Source organism: Pimephales promelas, chromosome 24 (assembly GCF_988280905.1).
Source record: "Pimephales promelas chromosome 24, fPimPro1.hap1.1, whole genome shotgun sequence".
NCBI lineage: Eukaryota > Metazoa > Chordata > Actinopteri > Cypriniformes > Leuciscidae > Pimephales > Pimephales promelas.
The window spans coordinates 7,905,673-7,932,367 of record NC_142792.1 but is presented as its reverse complement, the minus strand read 5'-3'; the positions used below and the strand labels follow the sequence as shown (position 1 = coordinate 7,932,367).

General features: G+C 38.0%; 2 protein-coding genes across 2 annotated transcripts in view; one reads left to right on the top strand and one right to left on the bottom strand.

Annotated features, from left to right (window-relative positions):
* The window catches only part of tmem178bb (transmembrane protein 178Bb), a 73,159-nt gene extending 51,596 nt beyond the window's left edge, over positions 1 to 21,563 (bottom strand). The window contains exons 1-2 of the mRNA XM_039668042.2: positions 21,273 to 21,563; positions 19,401 to 20,044 (exon numbers count right to left, since the gene is read on the bottom strand). Coding sequence (XP_039523976.1) covers positions 19,401 to 19,782 — 382 coding nt within the window. The 5' untranslated portion in view covers positions 19,783 to 20,044; positions 21,273 to 21,563. The remainder of the gene's footprint in view (positions 1 to 19,400; positions 20,045 to 21,272) is intronic.
* A 2,831-nt stretch (positions 21,564 to 24,394) lies between these two features.
* mrps33 (mitochondrial ribosomal protein S33) lies at positions 24,395 to 25,819 on the top strand. The gene is made up of 3 exons (XM_039667584.2): positions 24,395 to 24,584; positions 24,833 to 25,053; positions 25,150 to 25,819. Exons 2-3 carry the CDS (start codon positions 24,839 to 24,841, stop codon positions 25,253 to 25,255), a joined length of 321 nt encoding a protein of 106 aa, XP_039523518.1. The 5' UTR covers positions 24,395 to 24,584; positions 24,833 to 24,838; the 3' UTR covers positions 25,256 to 25,819.
* Positions 25,820 to 26,695: the final 876 nt, after the last annotated feature.

Genomic DNA, 26,695 nt, shown 5'->3' with positions numbered 1-26,695 from the left:
CCCACCCTCAAATTATGCCTACAAGGCCAAAGAAGCCAGAGGGAAATGAGGCCATCTCTCTTATCAATCTTTTTCAGCCGTGTTGAAAAGAGCTTTAAGCCTGATGTGCTAAGCAAAGCACGCATAAACACATTTTCCAATTGAGGCCCGTCGACCCACTGAGATCTTTAATTGATTGACTGGCTTGCAAATTTCCAGGGCAAGAGACTCGGGGAGGCCACTCGATCAATTCCTCTGCTGGGAGTCACGTTACTGCAAGACTCGATGGCCAAGCTTGTCCCCTGGGAGGATCTGTCTCCAATTTTACAGGATCTGATTATTTTTTCAAGGAGTAATCTTTTTAAAATTGTATTTTACTCTTTCCCCGACATTGACGGAACTTTCTGGCTTTACGTGTTTTCACTGTTATGGGGTAAGGGGTGCTATAAGGCATCTTCTGAAATAGTACAGAATCTCCTGATCAAAACACAGGCGAAGAAGAAGAACAAACAAGCGATATCATATGTAAGCATGTGGATATGTAAAATAAATTTACATATCATCTACATCTTAACGTTCAGTGAGTGTTTAAGGTTGCAGACACCTACTGTACCGTGTAACATATACAGGCTGAATTATGCTAAGCAAAAATCTGTTTGAGAGTCAATAAGTATGCATATTCCCGCCCTGAGCCTTTTTGCCCCATTTCCTAGAGCTTGAAAGCCTGTGTTCCCTCCTTTTTGATCTGCTCCTTCCTCACTATTTTAGTGAAGCTGGGTCGGCCAGCCGTTTAATTAATGTGAACAGAACGTTACTCTCTCCATCCGTCTTTCTCAGCGTGCTTCATGCCGTCTTTGAGTGGTACGTTATCTTCCACTTTCCCAGAGCAAACCTCGTTGTTAATTAAAAGCTGCCAAGTCCTTCTTACGGTGCAGCCATTTGAAATGGGAACTATAGCCATGCTCTTTTCCCCCTGAAGAGGACGAATAGATCCTCAGCACATCCATCTCTATCAGAGTGTGCGTGTTAGTCGCTGTAATGTAAAATAACAGCTTTAAAATGGCGGTAGGGCAAAACGCCCCGTAGATTATCTTTTGACTCATTTCTGAGTGTGTGGCAGCAGCAAAAATGGTGTCCGATAGCAATTAAAGCTTGAGGCACGCTGAGCTGAATGTCGTGCGACGTGATGAAACCTTTGATATCAGTTTTCTGGCTGAACTAATTTGGGTTTATAACAAGCTAAGCTGGCCCTGAGCATAAAACAACTCAAAAACAGTGAAAATCATCAATCAATGCATAGTGCAAACAAGACGAGTTAAACCCAATGCCAGTCGATCTCACCACAAAGCCAAGGATTGGAAGCTAAATGGGGAAACAAGAAGAAATGCTGTTTGTTTTAAATACGTCATAGCCGGGGGGGGGCTTTGGCGGACAGCAGTGCCATACATTAATCAAGTTATTTCAGTCTCGGCATCCCTGCTGACTGCCTGAGAGGAATAGCCTCAGTTGCACCAGTCTCTAAACAGGTATGGCAGATGCTGCAGGAGCGTTTCACAACAATTTTCTCATTAGATGGGAAGTACTCATTTAATATTGGTTATTAGCATCTTTAAACATGATGAAATGTTTAAAGGATATCTGGATATCAAATCAAATGGAAACTAGTAACATGAACATTATTATTTATTTTTTTTAAAATATCCAACTTTTTGGCTTATTGTCTCACTATTTACTTGGATGATTTCATTACTATAGCTGCTTAAGTTAATATTATTTCTGTGGTAAATGAAATGGGTATTACTCTGGATAATATTTCATCTCAATTTGAACTTTAAGTCATTTTCTGAATGTCCCACAAACAAAAAAATCTTACCTACGGTACTGCTGACTTTTTCATTTCATTTTGTCTTATAGACACATTTATATTCCCCATTCATGGAAAACATCAAAGTTGAAAACATACTGTATGTCAAGATTTCTGCTTCTGCACAGCTGATTGTGTGTCCTTAAAACCAAATTAAAGACTACAAATGTAAATTTTAAGTAAAATCTCCTTTTTTTCTGTATGGAAACCAGAAATTGATGATTTTTCGCACATTTTTCGCACAAATCCACATAACATGTCATATTGACCCGAGCAAGCATTCAATTCATAATTCCCATTTTATTTGGGCAAAATTGTCATATTGTGAGGTGACACGACTAATAATTTTGAAGGGACACATTAAACTTCAGCAAATGCACAAATTAAGATGAATCAGGTTAATACCAAGAAAGTTATGTGATTAACAGATATTAGTAATTTTAATCTATTGACATCCATAGATGTTACAAATGCAGCGATATGCTCATATTTTCTCACTTGTTCTTGGCCTTTCTGAGCTGGAAAGTGTAGGAATAGCAGAAATAAAAAAAATGATCCATAAATACAGTGACTTTGTAGGCTGGCACCATGGTGCGTGCCATCTTTATCCACAATCTGGTATATGACTGCTTCCTTCCTGTATGTCACCTCACAGATGGGCAATTACTACGGTGCTGTCAGTCCATTTGTACACAGTAACTACTTCACGGATTACCATCTGACTGAAGGCAAAAGCTGCCTGCTTGTCAAATGAACATATCTTTGGCAGTGTGACTAGAAATGTGTGCTCTCACTAGCTAGGCAGCAAATACGTCAGGATATTGTATACAGGTGTGTTTCCAAGTTTGCATTACATCTACATTTTAGAGTTTTTGCATTCAACTTAAATCTTTAGTCTTCTATGACATATTCTACATCATTCTGCCATCAAGACGAAATGTTATCCAGCTGGCTATATATGGATAAGGTTTCTGTTGAAAATGCGAACATGATTTGTTATAGTCTTGAAACCATCCGTAAGAATGTGTTGAAAATAAACATTTATATTTTGCGGGGAGGTCATTGACAAATTGACAATGTTGGCAGGGTGAGTTTAAAAATCACAAATCTCAATTTATGTCAGCATTTTTCCTCTCAAACGCAAATTATTGTTTATATACAATACGAGGTGTTTCAGTGACTGTACAAAGCATGCAAATATGAGTGCACAATTTAACGTTCGAACACGGCATCATTTCACACGGTACAAGTTTGGCACCGCAATACAGGGTTAACACTGCAAAAGCGGTGCTAAGCTGCTTCTAAATTACAAGTGTGAAAAGTTATTTTACCCGGGGTTAAAAGCAGTGTTTAGAACGATGTTAACCCAGGGTTAAGCACAGTGTGAAAAGCCCAATAGAGACAGGAACTAAACTGAAAGTTACTGAACGATTGGGGAGAGAAGCGATAATGTAAATAAGTAATGAGAACATATACTTGTAGACCCAAAAAACTAAATTCAAGACTTTGTAAAAGGGCATAATAATGTGTTGCTGAAAATTCATAATATGGTTTTATAAATCTTTCCCACAGACTGGTTGAGAACTCCAGAGGAAGACAAAAACCTCTAATGGCCCAAAGAATGACTGAGCTGTCATTAGATGACGACATTTGGAAACTAAGGTACAGTGCTCAAGAAACCCAGAGGGATGGTCTCTAAAATGTGGAGAATAAGATGGAGGAACAAGGCTTTCCTACTTTTGGTGCTTTTCCATCGAACCCCTCCCCCCAAAAAACAAGCCGTCCTTCTGTGAAGTTAATTATCCGCAATCATTCTGTACCAGATCTATGAATTTGTATCCCACTGAAAAAGGAGACCATATTCTCTGCTCCTCTGTATCCGTCATGCGGTGTCAGTTCTGTACTCTTCCATAACACATCTTACACACTCCAGTGTACTTCAGCTCACAGCACACACCACATTAACACACCCCTGTACCCGCTGTTAAGAGCAGGAATTCAATTAAAGACCCGATGTGGAGATGGAGAAAAAGCTGCGACCGGCTTACTGAGACTCTCTCCATCACTTCATACTGGGCTCAAATTAATGAATCTCATTCCTGGGGAAACTCAAGAGGTGGAAAGAAGCATTAAACACTCAACTTTTTCAGCGGGATCGGGAAAGAATGCAGCTCCTAATGACTGTGTTGCCGTTGGCTGCCGACAGGATGTCGAATGTGGATTCTGTTTCAGTTGCTGTTGGAAACTATGCCAGGCTCAAGTAACCTAAAATCTATCAAGTCTGTTTTGCTTCTAGTGTAGGTCATTAACACCAGAGACCAAGGTTGGAAAAAAGGGAAAAATTAAACAAGGAATGTACAGGCTGCTTGACCCGTTCACATGAAAATGCTGGTTATTATGAGATATTCATGAAGTTCTTGAGCTTTCAGAATGTTGTCTGACAATTAAACAAGGTTGTTTGGTTGTTAAACAAGGTACTTTACCCACAAAACAGATGACAGATGTCTCTCCCTCTCTTTAAATATAGCCTCCCTAAATAGCTTCAATGCTAGTTTTTGTTACTAACTTTGTGTAGCTAATTAAGGGAATCTTGACTATAGTTCAACTGTTAAATTAGGACACTTTGAAAGTCACTTCCCCAGTGCCGGAGGCCAGATTTGTGCGCATCAGGTGGCCATTCACATCACGTACAGCTCCTCTTGGCAAACGTGAAATGAGTTGAGGGGGGAAATCAATGGACTGTGTCCATCAGGGACAATCATCAAAATTTTGATCAACTCTCAAGTCCGTCCTCCTCCTAATTGTGTCCCCTGATTCTTTAGTCTGAACCAATGTGACTTTAATAGCATTAATCAGGTTTGTAGTGTAGTGTATAGTTAGCGGAGTGAGGGACCTTCTCTGAGTTTAAACCCCAATCGCTGATTGATTGAACAAAATTGCTATCTACAATTGCCTATTACATGCAAAATGTATGCCGCAAAACTCTTAATGGCCGTCCATAAATAATATTCTGATTAGATAGGCAATTGTGATTTTTGATTGTTGATAATTATGGGCTTGGCACTCAGAGGGAGAGTTTACTCATAATACACATTTCCTAATGTGTTTGTGTTTTGAGTGTCTTTGCGAAATGCACTTGATGAAAGCAAAACACAATCAGATCAAATTAGCCGGGCACTGGCAGTCTGTCGTTTCCGTTGGGCTCCACCTCAGACCAGACCGAGCCAGTGAATTTGTGCAGATTGGATCCAAATTCATCCCATTGAAAACATTTGTTGGGCTGCTTTCCGATTTCAGCTGTGCTTTGATTTTTCGGAGTTTCCGCCTACGCTTTCTCCGGATTAAATTGTCTGATTTTTCAAGTTTCCGAGAGCATTTTGTAAGCTGTTATTCTTGCTGTGAACCTCATTAACATTGTGCCTATCACAATCTGCCCTTGTTAGTTTTTTGCTACGTGTCCTTGAACCGCTCTGTATTATATTAAATCTCGGAATATATTGCTGCCGTTTCAAGTGGTTGTGTGTCAGTGTTTATGTAAGTATGCTTTTGCGCTCATGTACATGCATGGGGAGCAGCAGAGGTATTATAGAGAGCACAGGGGAAAGGCAATTACCCAGAGGGCACCCTGCTGCTGCCAGTCTCTGAGCGATACAAGCAGCCAGACAGTTATCAGCTTCTTCTTCCCTCAACACACCAGTGGAGACAGAACCGCCACTGTAGCAACCTGCAAGACTTCTCCACCCTCTCTTGAATTCTCTCGCATGACACTCTCCTTTTTTTCCTCCTGATTTCACAGGTAGATTTACAGCTGTCACAGCAGAGGGCAAAAAGAAACGACATAAAATCCGTTTCTATATCCGACGCTCACAGTTGATCTTGCTGGCGGCGTAATGACAGAGTATAGCTGCTGCTTTTTCGGTGTAGTGCTGAGATTTTGTAGATGGCGATGAGGGAACGGTTTAATTGCTAAAGCTGAGAGGCAATGACTTGGTACATTTAGACTAAAATTACAACTAATTACAATCATCTATTTTTTTTTTTTGTGCACTTCTGATGTTGCCTGACCAAAAAAAATAGTTGATGTTTGGATTAAGCATTTGGCAATTTAAAGAGTCTGTGATTGGATCATTATTGCAGTCATTATTGTGTTTCTAGCATGTTATGGCATTAGTTCTTCTAACCCCAATCAATGGAGTGTCTGGCTTTTCATTTCTTAAACAACCATGTTGGAAGACAATGTCAAGAATCATCAGGCTCAAATTGTGAAAGAATGGTTGGAAGCATGAAAAAATAATTTTCACACATGAACTGGCAGTCCAGACCTTATACATTCATTGTAAGTCTTTGGGATGTGCTTGAGTAGACTTTACAGAGCGCTTTACTCTTACATTGCCAGCATAAGACCTTGACCAAACATTGATGCACCTCTTAATGGAAATAACATCATCAAAAGAGCAGAAGTGCACAAAAAAACAAATAATTATGTCATTGCCATTTGCAGCTTTAGTAATGACACCATTCCCCCCATTAAACCATGCTTTCATAAGCTATTGTGAATGGCATGTCTGGTATTTGTTGTTAAAAGGTAAAAGAGATCCTTTGGTTTTTGTGATGTGCGTATAGCTGCAAACAGCAGTAATATCCCTAAGGTGTTCACTGCAGGTTGACTGACAGTCTTTAAATAAGCAGTGATGAGGAGACTGCCGGCCCCCTGAGACTTCAGTTTTGGGTGTGTTGATGTCACCGGTTGCCCTTCTCACGAACTTCGTTACCTTATATTCAATTATGTATCAGCTGGGGACCCGCAGAGCAAATGAGAAAGAGAGTGAGGGCACCATTTTCACTTATAATGAGGCAACAGGAAGGCGTATGTGTGCTATGTGCAAACACAAACATTTGAGCAATATTTTTTGCCAATCTATGGAAATGCAACACTTTTGAATTTCAGTTAACTGGCAAAATACAATGAGGTAAACAATACATTTTGTATGTTCTTTATGCAAAGATGCTATTAAGCTATTAAAACAATGTGTTGCTCATTGTAAAGAGTCGTTTATTTTTAAACTATATTTTTCTTTTAAATGATTTAATGATCCTATATATTATATTTGTGGGGTGGTGCTTGCCTGTGCAAACTCTCAACCACAATCTGTTGGTTGTAGAAGAAATGGTTCTATTTAGAACCAGAAATGGTTCCATCCCCCGCTTCATATATGGAACTCCAAAATGGTTCTATATAAAACCATTTTTTTAGTAAAAGGTTCTATTGGCCAAGTACGGAACCCCAGGGTTCTATATAGACCCCAGAGGAACCCAGTGTAGAACCTTTTAGGGGTTCCAAATACGTAGCGCTGATTAAGGTTCTATATAGAACCTTTTCTTCTAAAAATGTGAGGTGGTCTAAGCAGTTTTAGGATGTTGCTATGTGCTTAATGTAGTGTTCTAAATGGTTCTTTGTTGCTAGGTTGTTACTAGGGTGTTCTAGCTGCTGCTTTTCCATTTTTGAAAAATGACTAACCTAAAGTATGAGCAAACACCACAGACAAAGGAAATCCAGATCACTCCATGACAGGATTTGAGTGTACAGTGGACAGATGGAGCGGGAGGTTTGCTCTCACAAGCTGAGGAGAAGCGAGCACCTAGCAACAGCAGCATGACCGCCTGCCTACAGCCCAGCGAGTTAATGGCGGTTCCCTGAGGCGAGGGAGAATTCCATCTCCCTTCTCCAAGTACTCTCGTTTTCCTCCTCCTCCGTCTTCCCAGGTAAAAATGGAAACGTGATGCTGTGCTCTTGATTTTTATTTAGTCCACACCTTCAACGGTCCTCAAACTGCACAGACATCTATCCCTTTGCCGCATGTGTTGTGGCATTATTTGTCATGCAAATATCGATCCTCTGCTGTTTTCTTGTTCTCTGCTTGTCAGTTTGCCCTCTGGACAGCAGACCTTTGGGAATGTGAAAAAAAAAGGTGGATGTTCAGAGTTTCACAACGTAAGTCGGCTCATCTGAGTGGTCTGCTCATCGCCTGAGGCTTTCCGTCTTATAAAGGTCTGCCGAGACATCAACTCCCCGCTGACTGTCTCCATGTTCCAGAAGTTTCGTCAGTTTCTCTGTCTGGACATTATGTAAGTGTCCTCCTAAAAATTGGTCACTATATGCAATTATAACGTATTGTTTTTAAATCATCAAAATGTTTGTAAAAGGTGCACCAACAATTGTACCATGAATAATATATAATAAAACATCTTGCCAATAAGGCTTATAATTATAACAATAATAGGTTGTTGGTATTATATATTATATTATATTATTAATGGTGCAATTGCTGGTACGTTTTTCAATTTAAATTAGTTTTTTTTTTTTTTTTTTTGGCCATCAATGAAAACTAAACTTTGAGCCCTCTATAAAAGGTTTAACTGAATTCCCTGCTCTTTAAATGCACAAGTCTTGAATTCAGACAGTACTGGAGAAAAATCTGGGTGCTTTGGTTAGATACTAGTGTTAGATTACAACACTACTGCAGTCAGTCAATATGATTTCTCACACATTTCCGCTTTCAAGCAGTCCGTTAGCAATGTTGATAATGTCTAATACATGACACGGTCCCTTTTGGCCTTGGAGGATGGATATCAGAGGCTGACAACAACTTGAATTTTACGGCTTATTTAAGTTTTAAGTAGCAAAGAGGGTTTGAGACCAGATTCTCTGCACACTAAAGCTTTGCTTAGAAGATCAAAGCCCCTCTGATCCTTCATAGGTAGCTACCAGGCGCTTACTCGCATTTAAAGGGGTTACGTGCCGTGTTTTGGCCACATTCTTCTATAAGGAAGCTTGAAATGCTAATGCTGCTATCGCTAATGCATCAAATAGGAACGGAAGAAAGCTGGCTTTACTTATCCAGCTTCCTGGTGTTGATTACATGGGCCTTTCAGACAGTGAGGAGAGAAGCTTAAATGCACCCAAGTGAACGGTAAAAATTGGTTTGTTGGCGAGCTTGCCCTCTGTTGATTCTTTGATGCTTTGGCATGGAGCTAAAAGGTCTATTGCGTATTCCAGACGTAATATATGCGGGATGTCATCTTTAGTGTAGGAAACAACTGAATTCTTATAACAGCAAATGAAATTGCATCCGTCGTTTTACTTCTGGAACGTGATATGTTTTCAAGTAAAAAAATAATGAAATAAAATTATAGTGAAAAGTGGCCATTCCATACCTTGTTTGCAAGTTTGCAGTTGAGAAATTTGATCCCTGGAATTTCTTTCTCTCTATCCGTTGGCAATTGAGTTTGGGACTGGGATGTGAATTTTAAAGGTCAAGTTATGCAAAATAATGCATATTACTCCCATTCACTTTATTGCGTTAACAATAACCAGTATGAAATGATTGCGATGAATATATGTACGATTTTGAAAACAAGTTATTCGATTTTGATTAAAGATGGTAAACAATTTTCTTTTCTTTTAAATGACGTGAAATGATGAATACTGCTCTATTAGACCAGGAACATGGCTTAAGAAAGTAAATGGGGTCATTTCTGATTTCCTGTTGACTTCAAAGTGAGAGCTGATAATTAGAAAACTCAAAGTTGTATGGATGCATTTATCAAGTGCCTTACTACAGCAGCATATGCTGCAGCGGCTGAAAGAGTGTGAAAATGTGCTTACAAAGTCAAAATGAAAGTAAATGGAGTATAAAGGAACGTTTAAACAGTGACACGGGTGAAAAAGGTTTGAGCTCTATTTTGTCAACACAGCATATTAATTTGTTTGGGGCGAGTTGCCACTTTACTTCATTTTAACACCTTTTGAGCATGCAGTGGTACAATAACTATAATGAACCAGTCGTGGATGGAGGGTGTTTTATGAATAACTAATGTAGATTGTTCTGTTTCATCGCAGAGTAGGGTTGATGGATGATGTCCAACATTATGGTTGTTGGACAACTAGTCAACCATCAATTATTTAAGTAGTTATGCTTTTTCTAAGTAAAATCTTCTCAGAGTTGATCAAAATTCATTCCCTTTGTCAATACATATGATATGCACACAGATGGTGTATATTCACATGCATGAGTGACAAAAAATATTTTGCATAAAGAAAACGAAGCCTAACCCACTACATTTTTTAAAAAGTTGACATGATTGTCATTACACTTACACACATTCTCTCCATAAACAATTTACGTAATGTCTAGTTTTTCTTCGTATTTCATGTTTGTTATAATACTTGTTCTTGGTTATTATCTTTATTGTAACATGACATTGCATTGCATTTAATAAAATAGATTTAGAAATTATTGCATTACATGAAAAAGTACTACAATACAATGTTTTTATATTTAAATAAGCATTAAATGCAACAAAACAAATACTATGTGTATATCTTTGTGTGTGTGTGTATATATATATATATATGTGTGTGTGTGTATATATGTATATACTAAAAAAATCATAATGGGCCAAAAATGGACGTTTTCTTTAAGTAAAAAAATATTTCTTGTGTCTTTCTTGTAATTTTGAGGTGAAACATGACCCAGACATGTTCTTGACAGGTTTCTCCCACACAGTAAAAACATAGTAGGCGATGTGTATCATTTTAAAATAAATATTTGACAGTAGTTGGTGGTAGGCCTATGACTCCCCGTTTCTGACGTAATGCACCGATAGTGCAACAATCAAACTGATCTATTCAGGTAGATGTTTGGCCTTTCGTGTAAACGTAAACACACACACATTTTCCTGTCTCTCCAGGCCCATTCTGCAAATACCAAAGCAATTAGAAAGGAAACCAAACGCTTGCATCAGAGAGCAGAATATCATTTGTCAGGTGTCTTCACGTTGCCACGACAACAGAAGCAAGAGAATTATTCCACACATCTTGACAGATGACGTCACTCAACCTTCTGCTTGTGCCTTATCTGTCGGCCTCAGTGAGAAAACGAAAAACAAACTGCCTCCATCCGTCACTCACAGAGTAAAACACCTTAATACGGCTCACGCGCTCCACGGGGCGAGTTGAGACACCTCGCACGCCCTTCACGCGCTCGGCCCAAGAAGCAGAAGCAGCTGTGTGATTCCTCCGTGTGCCATAATTCTTGCTTTGTCGGCTTCATGAAAGCTCTCATTCAACCCGGCAGCTGCGCTGGACGTGGTTCTCATTAGAATCGGCCTGCTCTCTCCCACAGAGCTTTTAACAAGCGTCTTGTCTTTCTCGGGCCTGAATGGATTGCTGATTGGTGTCATTGCACCGTGAGCTGAACCCAACTGAAGTCCAGCCCTTCTGATGAACCATTGATCAAACGAGAGGATGTGAGGAAGAGGGGATGAGAAAGAGGAAGGGCGTCCACCAGGAGGAGGGAGGGCTTATACATCAGAGATCAGGTCTGGATTCCAGCTTTCGCTCAATCGACCCTATTTAGACTCAAAGCCAATAACAGGAAGTAAAGACTGAGCGCCGCAAAAACACTTTCTTAATCAGTATTTTTATCTGCACGTCCTTAAAACAAGGGGAATTAAAAGATATTAAAACCTTCTAAACGCATCTAAATGCACATTAAAATGTACATTTAGAGAATGTGTTTGTTGTGTTGCTTGCAGTTTATTCATTTGTGGATGTTTTATATTGTTTTTAGCATAAACTAGATTTGCTAAAGTTTGTGCTTTAAATACTTTTGCCAGCGGGGTATAAAAAACACAATCAAGATTATTGGAAAACAAACAAGTCTTTTAAATAATCCTATTATTTTAAAGAGTTTTGCTTCGCAAGCAAATTCGTCTTGTTTTAATGATGACTTAAGGGCATTTTTTACTGGTAAATAAAACACTTAAGAAAATGAAGATGATGATAAATTGATTGAGTGCAAAAAGAGATTAAAGATTAATTCTAGTTTTGTCTGCCTATAACTATAACTCCTCTTGTTTTTCTTATGACTCACTCGTTACTTGAGTAATAACATTTTTAGAAAATACTTAAAATTAGGAGAAAAATCATTGGTATCAACAACTAAAATGGTATCTTGAGAAGTGAGTAAAGATGCAGGTTACCACAACTTTGTTTATCATATTCAAATGACCTATTTTGCATTGTCATGATAAGGTTTAATTCATTTGAAAAAGCCAAATAGGCAAAAATATGATTTGAATTTGAATGATCATATTACACATCTAAATGCGAGAGACTGGCCTAGACTTTTTCCGATTTGAAATGGCACCAAGGCTTTTCGCTTTGGCATTGACCCTTTCATAATGAGTGAAGATCATCACTTTCTTAATGGGTGTTTATCACACTCTCCCAAATTCAATGACAAACTAATGAGAGCAACTGAATGGATCAATGTCTGTCTCACCATTTCAAATGCATTACTTGTCTTATGGCTCAGCTTACAACGATTCCCTATGATTGATCTGCTCCAAAAGAACATTTCCCACAGACGGCCAATCCAAAATAGCAAGTAAACACCCCAGAGATGATTTGGGGGTGAAACAGCAGCAGAAAGTGTTTTGAACCGTTCTTGATGAACTCCAAATTGGTGCATGGACGTGAATGAGGAGGGAGATTTTTGGTCATTCTTTCACCTCATTCCTCCCTTCACTTCACTGCAGTGTGCAATGCAATCCTTTGGTGGTGAAATCATCAGCACTCCATTTTCAGGAGACTAATCTGCGTGCCAGAATATAAATTGGGCTGCAAGAAGGAGTGAGACGAATCGAACGAGGGGGGAGGGGCGAGTGTCATTTCCTCTTGACTAACAGCCCTCGCCGTCTATTCTTTATCCCTCCACTTCTGCTTGTAATTGCACAAAGCAGTCGCATTCATCTGACTGGACGTTTTACCAACAGTTCCACTGCAGTCCTCTCACATCTGTTGTCTGTCTTTCAGGTGCAGCATTGCTACTGGTGTTTCTAAGCATGCATCCTCCTCCAGTTCCCTGCGTGGCAACCCCCACGCCTCCGCTTTGTTCACCTCGCAGGGCTGTTTGTGAGAAGGAGACCTGTGCCAGGCTTCATCGGGGAAAACAGAAAGACAAACAACAGGGCTCGCGATGACTCGAGGTCACGCAGCATTCACCGATATCAATTCTGCGGTGCGGTGCCAAATGAAACGGCCACATTTATCAGTCCCGTTGAAACACAGACGGCTGTCAGCTGAATTTTAGAAGCAGGGCTTGTGCTTTCTAGCATTCAGGGACAAATTATAACAGCCCTACAGCAGTGTGACAGGGAAATAATTACACGTTTTAATTAGGGAGAAGTATTCTGGTGATTTCCAGGCATGGTTTTAAAATAACAGATTTATTGAGGAGTCGTTTTAAAGTCAGGTGAAATGTGCCGCTGACTTGTTTGTTTGTTTGTTTTTAATCGGGAAATGGGTGGATTTTAAAAATTAGGCAATAGACATTATATGCCAGATGTTTGGAGAGGGTTAAAGGCACTCTATGCAAGATCTGTACCTTAATATAACAGCTTCAAAGTCGTTTTGGTGGTTAACAAAGTCATAGTAGGGCGAATCATCCTGGTAGGAAAGCTTGGGGGGGACGCCGCCAGAAAAACCAGCCATGCAAGTTTGAGAGTGGCGCCCCTGACACAGCGCGTGAGAATCACGAAATGGTTTACGGCAACGACGTCACACGCATCAACAACATCATACTGTATGAAGCTACTTTCGAAACAGGGAAAGAGAATCGGACCGTGCTAGAAACCGGACAAGAGTCCACTCGGTCGGGCTTTCACTCGTTGGCGCGAGCTTAAAAGCTGCACTGGATTGTAACTGCGATGCTGACCTGGCGATCTTGTTGATGGACTTGTAAGTAAATCTCTTATTTATAAACTTGTTTGTATTTGTATACTAGTTGTTTCTATATTGTATGTTGCTGCACTGGCTTGTGGTATGTAATTTTTTACGGTGCTGTTCATTCATCCGTTGTTGATAATAAGACCAGTTCAATAATTCTCACATGTCTATAGCTTTCGATTACCAGAGCTTTAAGCAGACTTCCTACAAACAGTCGTTTCTCTTAGTCTTGTTGTTTTTTTCGTTATGTTTTATTGCCGAGCTTGCCACAAGAGCTAGTTTGCCAGCTGAACTCAGGTGTTGTGATGTGTATTTATCACGTATCTTTAGTCCTGTGTCTGGTTCGGATTTCTTATGACGTGTGTAAGTTACTGTTATATCAAGTTTATCTGACTAACAGTACACTTCCCGACTGTAACTTCAAATTGTGTTGATTATGAATCAATCAAATCTTGACGCTGTTGATGTTGATTCTTGCGATTGCCATGAGGACATAGTCAATATCTCACATAATTATTAGGACATATATAAGCCTAGAGGTTGTAAATAATTGAACACAATTTGCTATTATGATAAATTGTAATCATGTCTAAATCATAACGTCCAATGTTATGAAATAATGCGACGTACATTTAACTTGATTGATGTCATCTGACATTTTGTAATTTTAACATTACAATCAAAAAACATGAATGAAATTATACAGTAGCCTATACACTATAGGCTATTTACTTCTGATTTTGCAGAAATCATGTAAAAACGCTATAAGCCAGCAAACGCGATAGGCAACTTTATTATTAAAAAGCAGTCTAGCACTTGACAGTAGTTCAGTAGATATGCAGTAACAGGGGAATAACGGTTATTTACGACAGTGCAAGTACACCACAGCGGCTCTAGAGGTCACTGTTTTACAAAAAAAACAGAGAGTGCATAGTGTGCCTTTAACATAAAAACAAAAGGGTTTAATGACCACCTGAAGGGAAAGACTTTTTAAGACCTGTTTAGATGAAAGACATCTTGTGATGAATTGTGCATAATAAGGCCAGGAATGGGAATTAAGAAAGTAAAAAAGGATACATTTTATTTCATGCTGACTTTAATGGGATCTTAAATGGTTTTCAAACCTTGTGATTCAATGTTTAGGTCTCATTTCGCAAGGCTGCGGCCGACAAATACAAAATCCAATCAACCGATTAACATTCAAACAAAATTAACTTCTTTCAAATGGCATACCTAACTTACCTATTTAAAAAAAAATCATGTTTGATGTGACATTACCCCGAATGTTGCATTTTGGGTTATAAAAAAAAAATAGCTTTGAATAGGAAAATGAGCATTTTTAAAGGATATTTAGGTTAGTCCTTCTGAGATCCAGTAATAAATCCCCAAAATGTCTCTGATTAGTGAACACACTCCACGCAAAACCTCAGCAAAAGCACATTTTAATTCATTGAAGAACCATGTGACATCTCCCCGGTCAGAGATATTTCACGGTGTGATGAAAATGTCGATATCTGCCGACGTAGTAGCCAATGATCACATTAGCATAATTTCAAACAGAAGTGGGAGAGTAATATGAGCTCAAGCTGTTATCAAGCAGCATGCTATTTTCAATGTCATTTCTTAAATGCACAATTGTATGTCTTATTCAAACTAAGTGAGAAATATTCTCCCCGCACTAATGAGGGTGCTTTGCACACTTTGAGGCCAAATCATAATCTGCTGGTCGTGTCTGCAGAGTCCAAGCACTCTGTCAAGTCGCATTTCACTATAGTGATATTTGTTGGAAATGAAAGCCGTAACAGAAAATGAAAAGCGGGGTTATTGGATACCTCATTTATTTCAGCGTAGTTCCTCCAAAGATCTTGAATGCCTCTTGGCTTTGAAAATTACTGAACGCTTTTCCCTTTCTCTACACGTTATTGAAAGTCACACCCAATTTCGATATAATTTGCTTTGGAATAAAATCATGGTAAGTGGAAATTCAAAGCGATAAAAACTCCATTGTACAGTCTATTCCTTGTTCCCAAGAGATGTACCCAGCATCCCACCCCAACACCCGTGTATTTGATTAGTGTCGGCGCCCGGGTCCCAGTGCGGCTTACTGTTTGAACTGTGAAGGTGTGGCGTCTTCCTCCCATGGCATCCAATTTAAACACTGAAAACAAGGAAGCCAGATCCTTTGAGAACTCAAGTATAATCCAATCCTTGTCTACACTCTAGCCTGCTGAGCAAGAATGGATTTGGAGGGCCTTTCTTATATTAAGGTGAGCTTTAATGTCCAAATGTGCCAAATAAAGTCTCAATTGAGATCTGTTCGGTCCGTACTCCGTACTCCATTTTTTGCTGCTAATTGCGTATGTGTTTCACATCTCAATTCTCTCTCTTTCATTCTCTATCTTTAGGTTTGCCTGTATTAATGGTGGGAGGTTGGATCTCACTCTCCTGTCGCTGTGTTTGCGTTCCAGGTCTAAAATGTCTTCATCATCCCTGATGGGTGTCCCTCTGGGAGGCATGCAGGGACAGATGGTGGACAATGAGATGGGTTGGCTGTTTCTGCATGATCTCTCCCTCCTCTCACACTCTCACTCAGATAGACTTTTTCAGTTTTCCACAAACTCCAGATGCTGCCATCTTTCGCATCACTTCCTGTTTCACAGGTTTATCTTTCTACAAACTACTAACATAGACCATTTCCTTTGTGCTGCAATATATTGCTACAATGTGAAATCTTTCAGGATAATACCAGTGATATAAGTAACATTCTCTAGCATGGTGCTAATCAATTCTTAAAGGTGAACTGTCATTTCTACACAAATCACACACTCCCGGGTTTCTGCAAAACCCGAGCAACTGCTGTTGTGAGAATAAGAATGCTACAGTCTTTATTTTTAACCAAGATTTTTTTTTCGACAATATATATACACACATATTAGGGCTGTCAAACGATTAATCGCAAATAATCGCATCCAAACTTTGTGTTTACATCATACATGTGGGTGCACTGTGTATAATTATTTTATATATATATAAATACACACACACACGCTTGTATATATTTAATAAATATTTTCATGTATATACTGTATATAGATTTATGTATCATTTATATTATATATAAATATAAATATTTTTAGAATATTTAACCTGGAAGAGAGCACAATGATGAATAAAGTCATACTTTTTGTTATTTTTGGACCAAAATGTATTTTCGATGGTTCAAAACATTCTAACTAACCGGACTACTTTGATGATGTATTTATTTCCTTTCTGGACAAGGACAGTATGCCGTACATACATTTTCAATGGAGGTACAGAAAGATCTCGGACTAAATCTAAAATATCTTAAACTGTGTTCTGAAGATGAAGGTCTTACGGGCTTGGAACGACATGAGGGTGAGTCATTAATGACATAATTTTCATTTTTGGGTGAACTATCCTTTTAATATGGGTTTGGTTCACATACAGTATGGATAAAAAAGTACCTTGTGTAAAATGAAATACTCTGCTGTATCTTTAATGCTGTGGGCCTTATTTATTTTTTTTACAGCCATCTTTAATCATATTTACCAAATAATTCTGACCAGCACTGTATATCTTATTAGATTTTATATTGTAATATTTTCGTAAACAGTATAAATACAATCTTTAAATTATCTATTAAATCATCTAGATGTGCATTTTTCATCTCGTCTTTGTTATTGTTTTTCTTTTCTTTTTTTACTTTACAAAATTAACTGGAATCATCCCTCGAATGGCTTACTTTTAGTTATCTTTGCTAATTAAGCTGGAGTCTGTGAAAAAGTTTTAATTTAAATTCCCACAAAAAAAATATAATAGCAAGATTAAATGGAGCATTTTTCATTCCCAATGAATGACTTCAAGTTTTGACCCCTTATCTGTGCACTACTGCTTTGCTCTCTCATTCATCATTCTATTCCTCCTTCTCTCTCCCAAGAGAGGATCCTGGGTAGAGAGAGAGAATAAGCTTCCTCTGAGAGATGGGCAATGCCATTATGAGCACAGTCAGCACATTTCATAAAACGATGTGCTTGCAACCCAGATAATGATATGAATAATCATAAAAAAAGAAATGTAACGGTAGCATTCACACATTTATTTATAAAGACGTGTGGCTATTGACAAATATTTACCAAACAAAGCACACACTTTGTCAGAACAATACATGTTTTCAACAAAAAAAAAAAAACCACAGTCAACTAATGACAAATTGTTCTTAAGTCTTCGTTATATCTCAGACACACAGGCAAACTGCTACTTGCATCATCACTCATCGCCCCAAGGTGAATGGCAGAGATGGTGTAGAATAACGCTGCATTGTTCTATCAATGCAACCCCCACCCCAAAACAGAAAGCAGTATGTGGCTGGCAGGTGCCCCAGAGAGTTAAATGAGCTTTTGCTGATGGTGCAATACACAATCGGCTGGTGCTGCACACAGTCATAACACACAGCACTACAGGGGCACCTCTTCACCACAAAATCCCTGTTACATAATGGCACACACACACACATTAGGCACAGGTACCAGCGGAGGTGACACGATTCAAATAAGCGGAATTAAGCTTGTTTTTATTTTAGAGTGCATTTTGTGCTGCTACTTTCCCAGAACATGCGCACATTTGCAGACAGAGGTTGGCGTGTAACCGGAGAGTATGCGACTCTCAGCAACTCTGGGCCTATTGTTTTGGTGTAACTTGACTGAAGCACAGCCTACGGTGTTTGGGCTGACATAGTTTGAGGCTCAGGATATATTTATAGACATCCTTTGTGTGTGTGCGTGTGTGTAGCTATTAATATATTCATTATACATAAGCCTCTAACCATTGAGGAGTAAATTAACTTAGTTTGGTGGAAGATAATAAGTCCCATAATGTGAGACTAGCCATGGGGTTTCGCACCTTCATATGCAAAGGACTCATCGCTCCAGATAATACATGAGTGGTGTTGTCTGTACACATGAATGGGGCAGTATTGCCTATAGTGTGAGCCTCCAGTTTAGAATGCTGACATTAATTTGTGTATAGAGTTTATAAATGAAAATGTTTCAGTGTTTTAGTAAATCGTGCAATGCAAAGAGATGTGCTTTTTAGATTTGCTGTTTCTGAAAGTAGTACATGTGCTTGCTGGTTGGCAAAGAGTAGCCTAGTGCTAAAATTTGCAAACATTCAGGCTGCCACTTTATATTGTGAACGATGTAAAACCGATTTTCATTTTATTTCTTTAAACAAAAAAGAAATTGATTTAGTAGAATATACATAATGACCATAATAATAACAATTATAATGTAGGTTCTCTGGGTCAACCGATAATTAATTACCATTTTTTAAATGTTTTTTTAACAGGTATTCATGCTTAAGTTAGTTAATAATATCTTATAATATTTATTGTTTTTGGATTAAAGTATGAATGGCTGTTATGTAAAATGTTGCTCGATTAATTATCGGTTGACCCCATCACTGAATTATGTAGAAAATTGTGAATAAATATCGGTTAAACAGCCTATTGGTTTATCTAAAAGATAGGCCTACACTGTTTATGAATTAGAAATAGATAGCAGAACTAGTAGTTTAAATATAATTTTAAGCGATTCACGCTGAATTAATAGTTTTAATGTTCCGGTTTCAGAACAAACCTTGACCAGAATTTTGAGGGATATCGGTACACTGCTGTCTTGCAAACACTAATAAGAGTATGATATCACATCTGCCTTTCACATTGAGAGACACAAAACGTCACTGTCCTACCTTTTCGAATAAAGTCCTCGACATCTTGATCAAATCCAAGTCGATGGCATTTGCTCCACAGCCCCATGTTGGTGGAGTTATACTGCCTGCTGCACTCATCGGCGGCGCTCATGGCGAACAGCTGCCGTCTGTTCCGCGCCAGCAGCAGCTTCTCCTCCCAGTGGTCCAGGCGCGAGCGGCTCGCCCGCAGAGGGAGGCTGTTGTTGGGGATGTAAATAAAGCCCGGGTCCTTCCGGCGGCTGGAGAAACTTCGGCACCTCTCTCGGTACCTCCGGGCGTCCGTCTCGTACCAGTGGTCGGAGCAGATAGCCACTGCCAGCATCCCGAGCGCGCAGAGGGACAGAGACAGACCGGCGTAGAGCAGCAACTTCCCAGCAGCCATGCTCGCGTTCGCTCAGAGCCGCGTCAGCACCACAACAGCTTGGACAGCTCCTCGACGTGCACCCGCATCCCGCCGGGCACGCGGACTGAGAGAACTGATATCAGTCGGTGCAGTGGAATCTGTTTCTACTGAAGACCTCGAGCTGAAGCCCGACAGAAAATATAAGCCTTATTTAAGGTCCATCCGTAGCCCTTCCCATCCAATAACAGTGATGAAACCAGACAAGACGATTCAGTCAGGTCCTCGTTCACACGAACCAAGCCTTGAAAAAGAAGAGGAAAAGCAAAGTTTTTTTTAACCATTGTCATTACAGCTGCATTAAAGGCAAAATGCCATTAAAGCCCCTATCCCCCCCAAGGAAGTCAGAAAAGGTGTGTGTGGATCCCTATTCAAGTAGGCTAGGCTATACATTTCAATTGGCTTCATGCACAGCTTCACTACTTCCTGAACTTAAGCCAGCTCCTTGTTTCCTGTCTGCCATTATTGGACAAATTGATTAATTCAGGTGTGTCTCTAGCAAGCATCTAAAAATGATGAAACTTCCATGATATCAGCTTTGTCGTCATTAAAAAATTACATAACAAATACAGCCTAACAACGTAGGGGCGTAAGTTAGTTGTTTTCGTAAGTCTTTTAGTTAATTGTCGATTCGTTAACTGTGCAGGTGGTCAAATGACAATATGCGTTCCTAGACCTGCGTTGCTCTAAAAATGCATTCAACCAATGATGATCAAGTGCTTTTGAATCATTCAAAAATAACCGAGTCATTCGTTCGGGAATCGAATTAGAATGTTCATGGCATGCTCTATGTTATCAATTCACAAAAAGAACCAGCTCATAAAGAGTTAGTTCGGGAGTTGGACTACGTTTTTGGTAGCTATGCTTAATGTTTTAATTCACTAAAAAGAAGCTCTTAAGAATGAATCTCGGACTGTACTGGTCGAAAAATCGGTAAATTCAGCGAATATTTGCTAATGCTGGAAACTGTGTGTCAAGAGTATTTTAGTTCCGTTCGCATATGCGGAAGAATAGCCCAATTAACGACGTCATTATTTTCATTTTAATGACGGTAATTGTTGAAGGACCGTTAAAAGAACAGAAATGGATTTCGGTTCCCAACCCTTCCCATTTAGGTTGGCGCTGACCGACTATAGATTTTTGCTTTCCGGTTTATGTTACATAGGCTATCTATTTCATAGAAATGCACAGTCGCGCGGCAGTCAGGTTTATTTTCTCATACATTCTCACTGGAATATATAGGATGCATTAAAAAAAACATTTATGACATTGCTGGCTGTTATAGAGAAATGTAGCCTATTAAGATGACTCGACATTAATTCAATTAATTAAGCGTTATTTAAATCAAATTTATATTGTGATCACAATAGCAGATCATTCATGCAAAGGAATGTTTAATACATGCTCTTATTGCATCCATAGCACGGGCCCCGTTTATAAGACTGATCAAGTAAATTAAAATCCGCACTCACCCCAATTAAAACTGACAAAACGGGTTCACTCCACTCCAATAATGCATCGCCAGACCATTTTGCGTTAGCAGTGACTGTATAATACGCTATATGCTGAAATCCCCTGCCAAATGATCCTTTTCAACAGCGACACGCGTTTATAAATGCTCCGCGCAGGAAATATCAAACCGTTCAACGACGCCGCATCTCAAAAGCTTCGCGTTTAAACGAGTCTATCGATATCAGACCATTTGGCGGATTGTGCATCCTCCTCCTCGGACAATATGGTACCAACATCCTCCGTGCATGTTGCCTCTGTCTGGGAAAAACAGCGGTGATGTCATGCTGTCAATATGAGATGTTCATTGTTTATTAAAGCGGCTTCTTAAAGGAGTCGCTATACTGTTCTCGGTTCCGTGTCGGAACTGTAACTGGAGTTGCTTTGCTGGCATTCTCTCTTAGATTTACACTTACTGGAGTTAACTAGTGTCTTTCATGAATAAATAATCAAAGGTTGCAGAATCTTTCATTTTGTCATTCTGCATCACCAGAGCTATAAAATGATACTACACCAGACCAAAAGCCTTTCATAAAGGTTTGTTATTTGAAACCACTATGCACTGTCCAGAACCAACAGCAGTCAGGTATATTGCTGAATAATGAATGAGAGTGGTGGCATCTGTGTGTGTGAGTGCAGTCTGAGAGGCCCTTGTACACACATTTTCTGTTTTATTGGGTTGCCCACACTGCCACACAGTTTCAGATTGGGACTCTTGTGTTTTTTTTTTGTGCTGGTGTATGTAAACGAGATCGATGAGGCTAGACGTTAGTAAAGATGCAGTTTTAATGGAAAATAAACAGTTAGCAGGCCACTTATTTAATAGGCCTAAATGTTTTAGATAGTAGCCTACACTTTTCACCTTTGAGAGGCTACTTATTTTATAACATGTTTTCTGGTAACACAGTAGGTTCAATTTGTTCACCCTTATATTTATTAACATGAACTAGCAATAAAAAAAGTTCTAAAGCATATCTTAATTTTAGTTAATGCTAATCTCAACATTTACTAATAAATTAGGCCTATTAAAATCAAATGTTGTATCTGTTAGTAAATGGACTTGAACTAGTAACATGTTTTGAACAAAGGGTAACACTTTATTTAGGGGTGTGTGTGCATAAGCCTGACATGGCACCTTCATAACCATGACATGACATATGTCTTGAATATGAAGTAGGGTTTATGCATGTTTATGACAACTGTCATGTCTTTCGCTCAATAATGACATTTTGAATGCAAAGATGACATTGTTTAAGATGTCTTTGTTATGACACCTTGACATAAACCCTGTCAGTGTCTTTGTCTTGAGTTATAAAATATCTTGCGAAGTTATTAAATACGTGGACAAGTAAGTTGGACATCATTGCATTCGGACCAAATGCAATTATTGGATGAACATGCTATGGTCTTATGCCTTCCACAGGATATATATATATATATAAAATACATTTAGATCACTTAATTATAGTGATTGATGGATGTGCGGGACTTTAGACCAGCATTACAAAACTTTTCTTTTTTGAAGAAGAAGAAGAAGAAGAAATCACCTTATTTGGGACCTTATTTGTAAAGTTTTCTTAAACTACATGCAATAAAGTGAACAAAATCAATACTATTTGCATTAAAATATGACAAACACATATACTTGAAACAAAAACTTTGATATGTTTTGCATTTAAAAGTCAGAAGTTGAGTGAACAACTTTTTCAACATTAATTTTGTCCTAGAAGTGAAAAGAATTGAAGGAAACTACTTAAGTGGATCTTTATGCCATGTTCTGGGCGATAGCTATTGTCAGATATTGAATGTGACATAATTTGCTAAATGGGTGTGAAACTGCATAATATTGACTTGCATTGGATTGACTATTTTGTATTCAAAGATGTATTTTCTTTATTGAATTCTGTCGGACTATAATTTTCTCTGGAGCAATGAATGACAGCTTGACAGCTACATTTTAATTACATTTTAAGGGAGGCAAAGTTTGTTTGGAACTTATTTGCAGCTAACACTGAAAACTGAACAATGTAATCTAAAAAATGCAGCCGATAGACAAGGTTTGGCCTATTTGTCTTGTGTTATTTGAGGATGTGTTATCTTGTTCCTTTTTTGTCCCCAGAACTGTGTTAATAGATACATCCATTGGAAGGAAAAGAAAAACGTGATTGTCATGCTAATCCAGAGAGCTGTCAATCAATTTATTTATTTATTTATTTATGCATCTCGGCTTCAGTGCTTCTTTCTTTTTTAATGTCTTTAATATATCGCCATCTAGTGAACAAAGATATCACAGCAAATCTAGTGTGCGTCACACAAGCATTGACTGGTTAAATAATAATGGTTTTAAATTATTTTAGATATATTTAAAATAAAATAATATTTGTATTTAATTGTCCAATAACCTCGTGCTCAATACTGCACATTGTTGTAAAAAACGTGTTAACCCATTTAATGAAAAAAGTTACTTTCGTGTTAAATTTAAAAGTAAATATGAAGAAAGTTCATTTTAAATAATTAAACGATTATCACATAATCATAACATATGTGTGAACATACATAACCACAAACTGTGTAAATATGTCAATATGTAAACCGTTACAAAGACGGAACTTTTATCCCGTCAAATATTCGCATACGGAATGATTACGGTGGAGTACGACTTCCTGTGACGTACGAGACATTTTCCATAGTAAAGAGAATGCCGAAACAAAACAAACCGCTAAAATTATAATTTGATTCTATTAAACGTAATATTTAGTTGTGTTAAGATTAAGTCACGTACACGGACTGTCATGAATCACTGAGTGAATACACGAAATCTCATTTATTTTGTAATGAAGTATCATCAACGGCCAGGTCCTTTAAGCCGTAGTTTTTACAAATAAAAAAAAATAAATCTGTAGCACCGATAAGTCTTATTATTACAGAAAGATCTTCTCATAAGCTTTTAAAATATTAAACCCAGGGAAATTAGAAGTGAGTAAAATAAATTTCACTTCACATATTGACTGACATGTCACATTTTACTGTTTTTAAGGAACTAAGACGGGAAGTGCTTGACCTGCTGCGCGCATGCTCATCTCTCATGTTCCCCAATGTGTGTATGTATGGTATGAGCGTATGAAGGTTGAACTGACTAACGTTACTAAACATAACCGAGTATTTAAACTAGTTATTGAATTGTCTGTATTGTTCAGTATCTAATGTCCACATGCCGTTACAATAAAGTCTATATTTTTGGACCTCACCTGCTTCTTTCGGGATTTTAATAAAGGGTAAGCAAACCATATTTGAATCAATTATTTGCCAGGTGTCTACAAAACAACTGCAACCTCTTTAATAAAATGCACTTATTAATTTAAAGATATGGAATTCTATCTATCTATCTATCTATCTATCTATCTATCTATCTATCTATCTATCTATCTATCTATCTATCTATCTATCTATCTATCTATCTATTTTCTCCATTAATGTATGCACGAGTCATTTAATTAATGCATTTATCTGTGTGTTCTGTTAGGTGAAGATGGCTGGTCTTTCTAGCTATGCCCTGCGCATGGCCCGTCTGAGTGCCCGAATATTTGGAGATGTGTCCCGTCACACAGATTCCAAGTCTATGAAAGTGGTTGGGTTTTTTAAAGAACCCCCTCCGGCCCAGAGAAAAGAAGTGTATGATTGGTACCCCCCGCACAAGATTTACTATTCAATGACCCAGAAGCTCAGATATTTGGGACTTTTCAGGTAGGCTCTGGTATAATATTATAGTGCACATATGAACAACATTTTATCTTCAAATACTTCTGTTTTTGTTGATGACATTTACTGGTATTGTTTTAGGGATGAGCACCAGGATTTCAAGGAGGAAATGAGACGCTTGAGGAAACTGCGGGGGAAAGGAAAACCTAAGAAAGGAGAAGGGAAGAGAGCCACAAAGAAGAAGTAGACCAACACATTTCAGCTATTTATGAACAGACATTTGAGAATCTGATGAAGAAACTGAGCTAAACACCGGACAATGGGACATTGTTTATAACAGTGGCAACATTATATTAGCAAAGATTGTGGTGGGAAAAAAATCTGAAACATGACATCTATAATGGAAATTAAATATGATTTTTTTTTTGTACATTTTGTACCTTCATATAGCCGTTTTTTTTTTTTTTTTTTAAATTGACATGGTTTTGATTGTTTTTCTGCAGAGTGTTGCCAGTTTTCCATAATGGAACATCCTAAGACTACCTAACCAACACATTTAGGTTTGTCTTTCCCTAAGACTACACTGAAAGAAAAGAATAAAAAAAAAATCGGAATAAACTATTAGTGCACAGCACAAGTATGAGGGTTTTTTTATTTTTATATAGTAGGAAAAAGAGGAGAGAAAAGAGAGGAAAAATGCCCTATTCATAGACTACATACATAAAATAATTTATATTATAGTGTTACATTTATGCCCACAAATCAATACACCATATATTGTAATTGAACCATAATAAAAATTTTGCAGGAGCATGTTAGAGATGTCGTATTTATGTAGCAACAACATTGGTTGTGGATGACATGCCATTGTTAACCGACATAATTCCAAACATCTTAAAAAAAAATCTTCCTCCAAGAATCACAGGCACAAGAGGATCTATCCTCTATCCTACAGAGGATAATTTCTTAATCTCTAAAATATTCTTGTGTAGCAGATTATTTTCCTATTTTCTGGTTTATTCTGTCAAACGTATTAAGTTTAATTTATATCGAGGCTTTATAAAGCTCAAGGACACTTTACATTAGCATACACAATAGACAGTTGTAGGTGTACACAAAAAGATGATGATATTGCATAAACAAAAAGAAAACAGTAATGCTACTCAAATACTATGATGTATAGCAAATAACAATGAGAAAATGTTTTTGACTAGATAATCAATTATGTAATTTATTTTACAAGGTACCCATGCTTAACTCAGAAAAAAAATCTAATTTTTGAAACTGACCAGTGATACTTGATACTTGTATCTTCTTTAAAAATATATAAGAATGAAGACAATAACATTTCTTTCCTGCAAATGCTACTTGCTACTTATGTTTACTTTATAAAATAATACTAAAATATGACTTACTAAAAAAAGTGTAGAAGACTGAACAACAGGCTTGATGTTCATATTTTAGAAGTCTACAGAAGTTCATACTACAGAAGTCACTCTGTTCAGTCTTTATAGGTAATATTCATATTAAAGTTAGTTATATGCAGAGCAAAATCAGTTTCTAGATTAAACGGCTGCCTTGAAATGGTCAACCAACCAGATAAACTAAATGAAAGACATGGCAGAAACATAATTGTGACTTGTTCGTTTTAGAATATACACTTTAATATTAGTGTATTGGACGGCGT

Coding starts and splice junctions, on each gene's coding strand:
- mrps33 (XM_039667584.2), top strand. CDS start 24,839: ATGGCTGGTCTTTCTAGCTATGCCCTGCGCATGGCCCGTCTGAGTGCC. Junction 25,054..25,149: donor AGATATTTGGGACTTTTCAG/GTAGGCTCTGGT, acceptor GTATTGTTTTAG/GGATGAGCACCAGGATTTCA.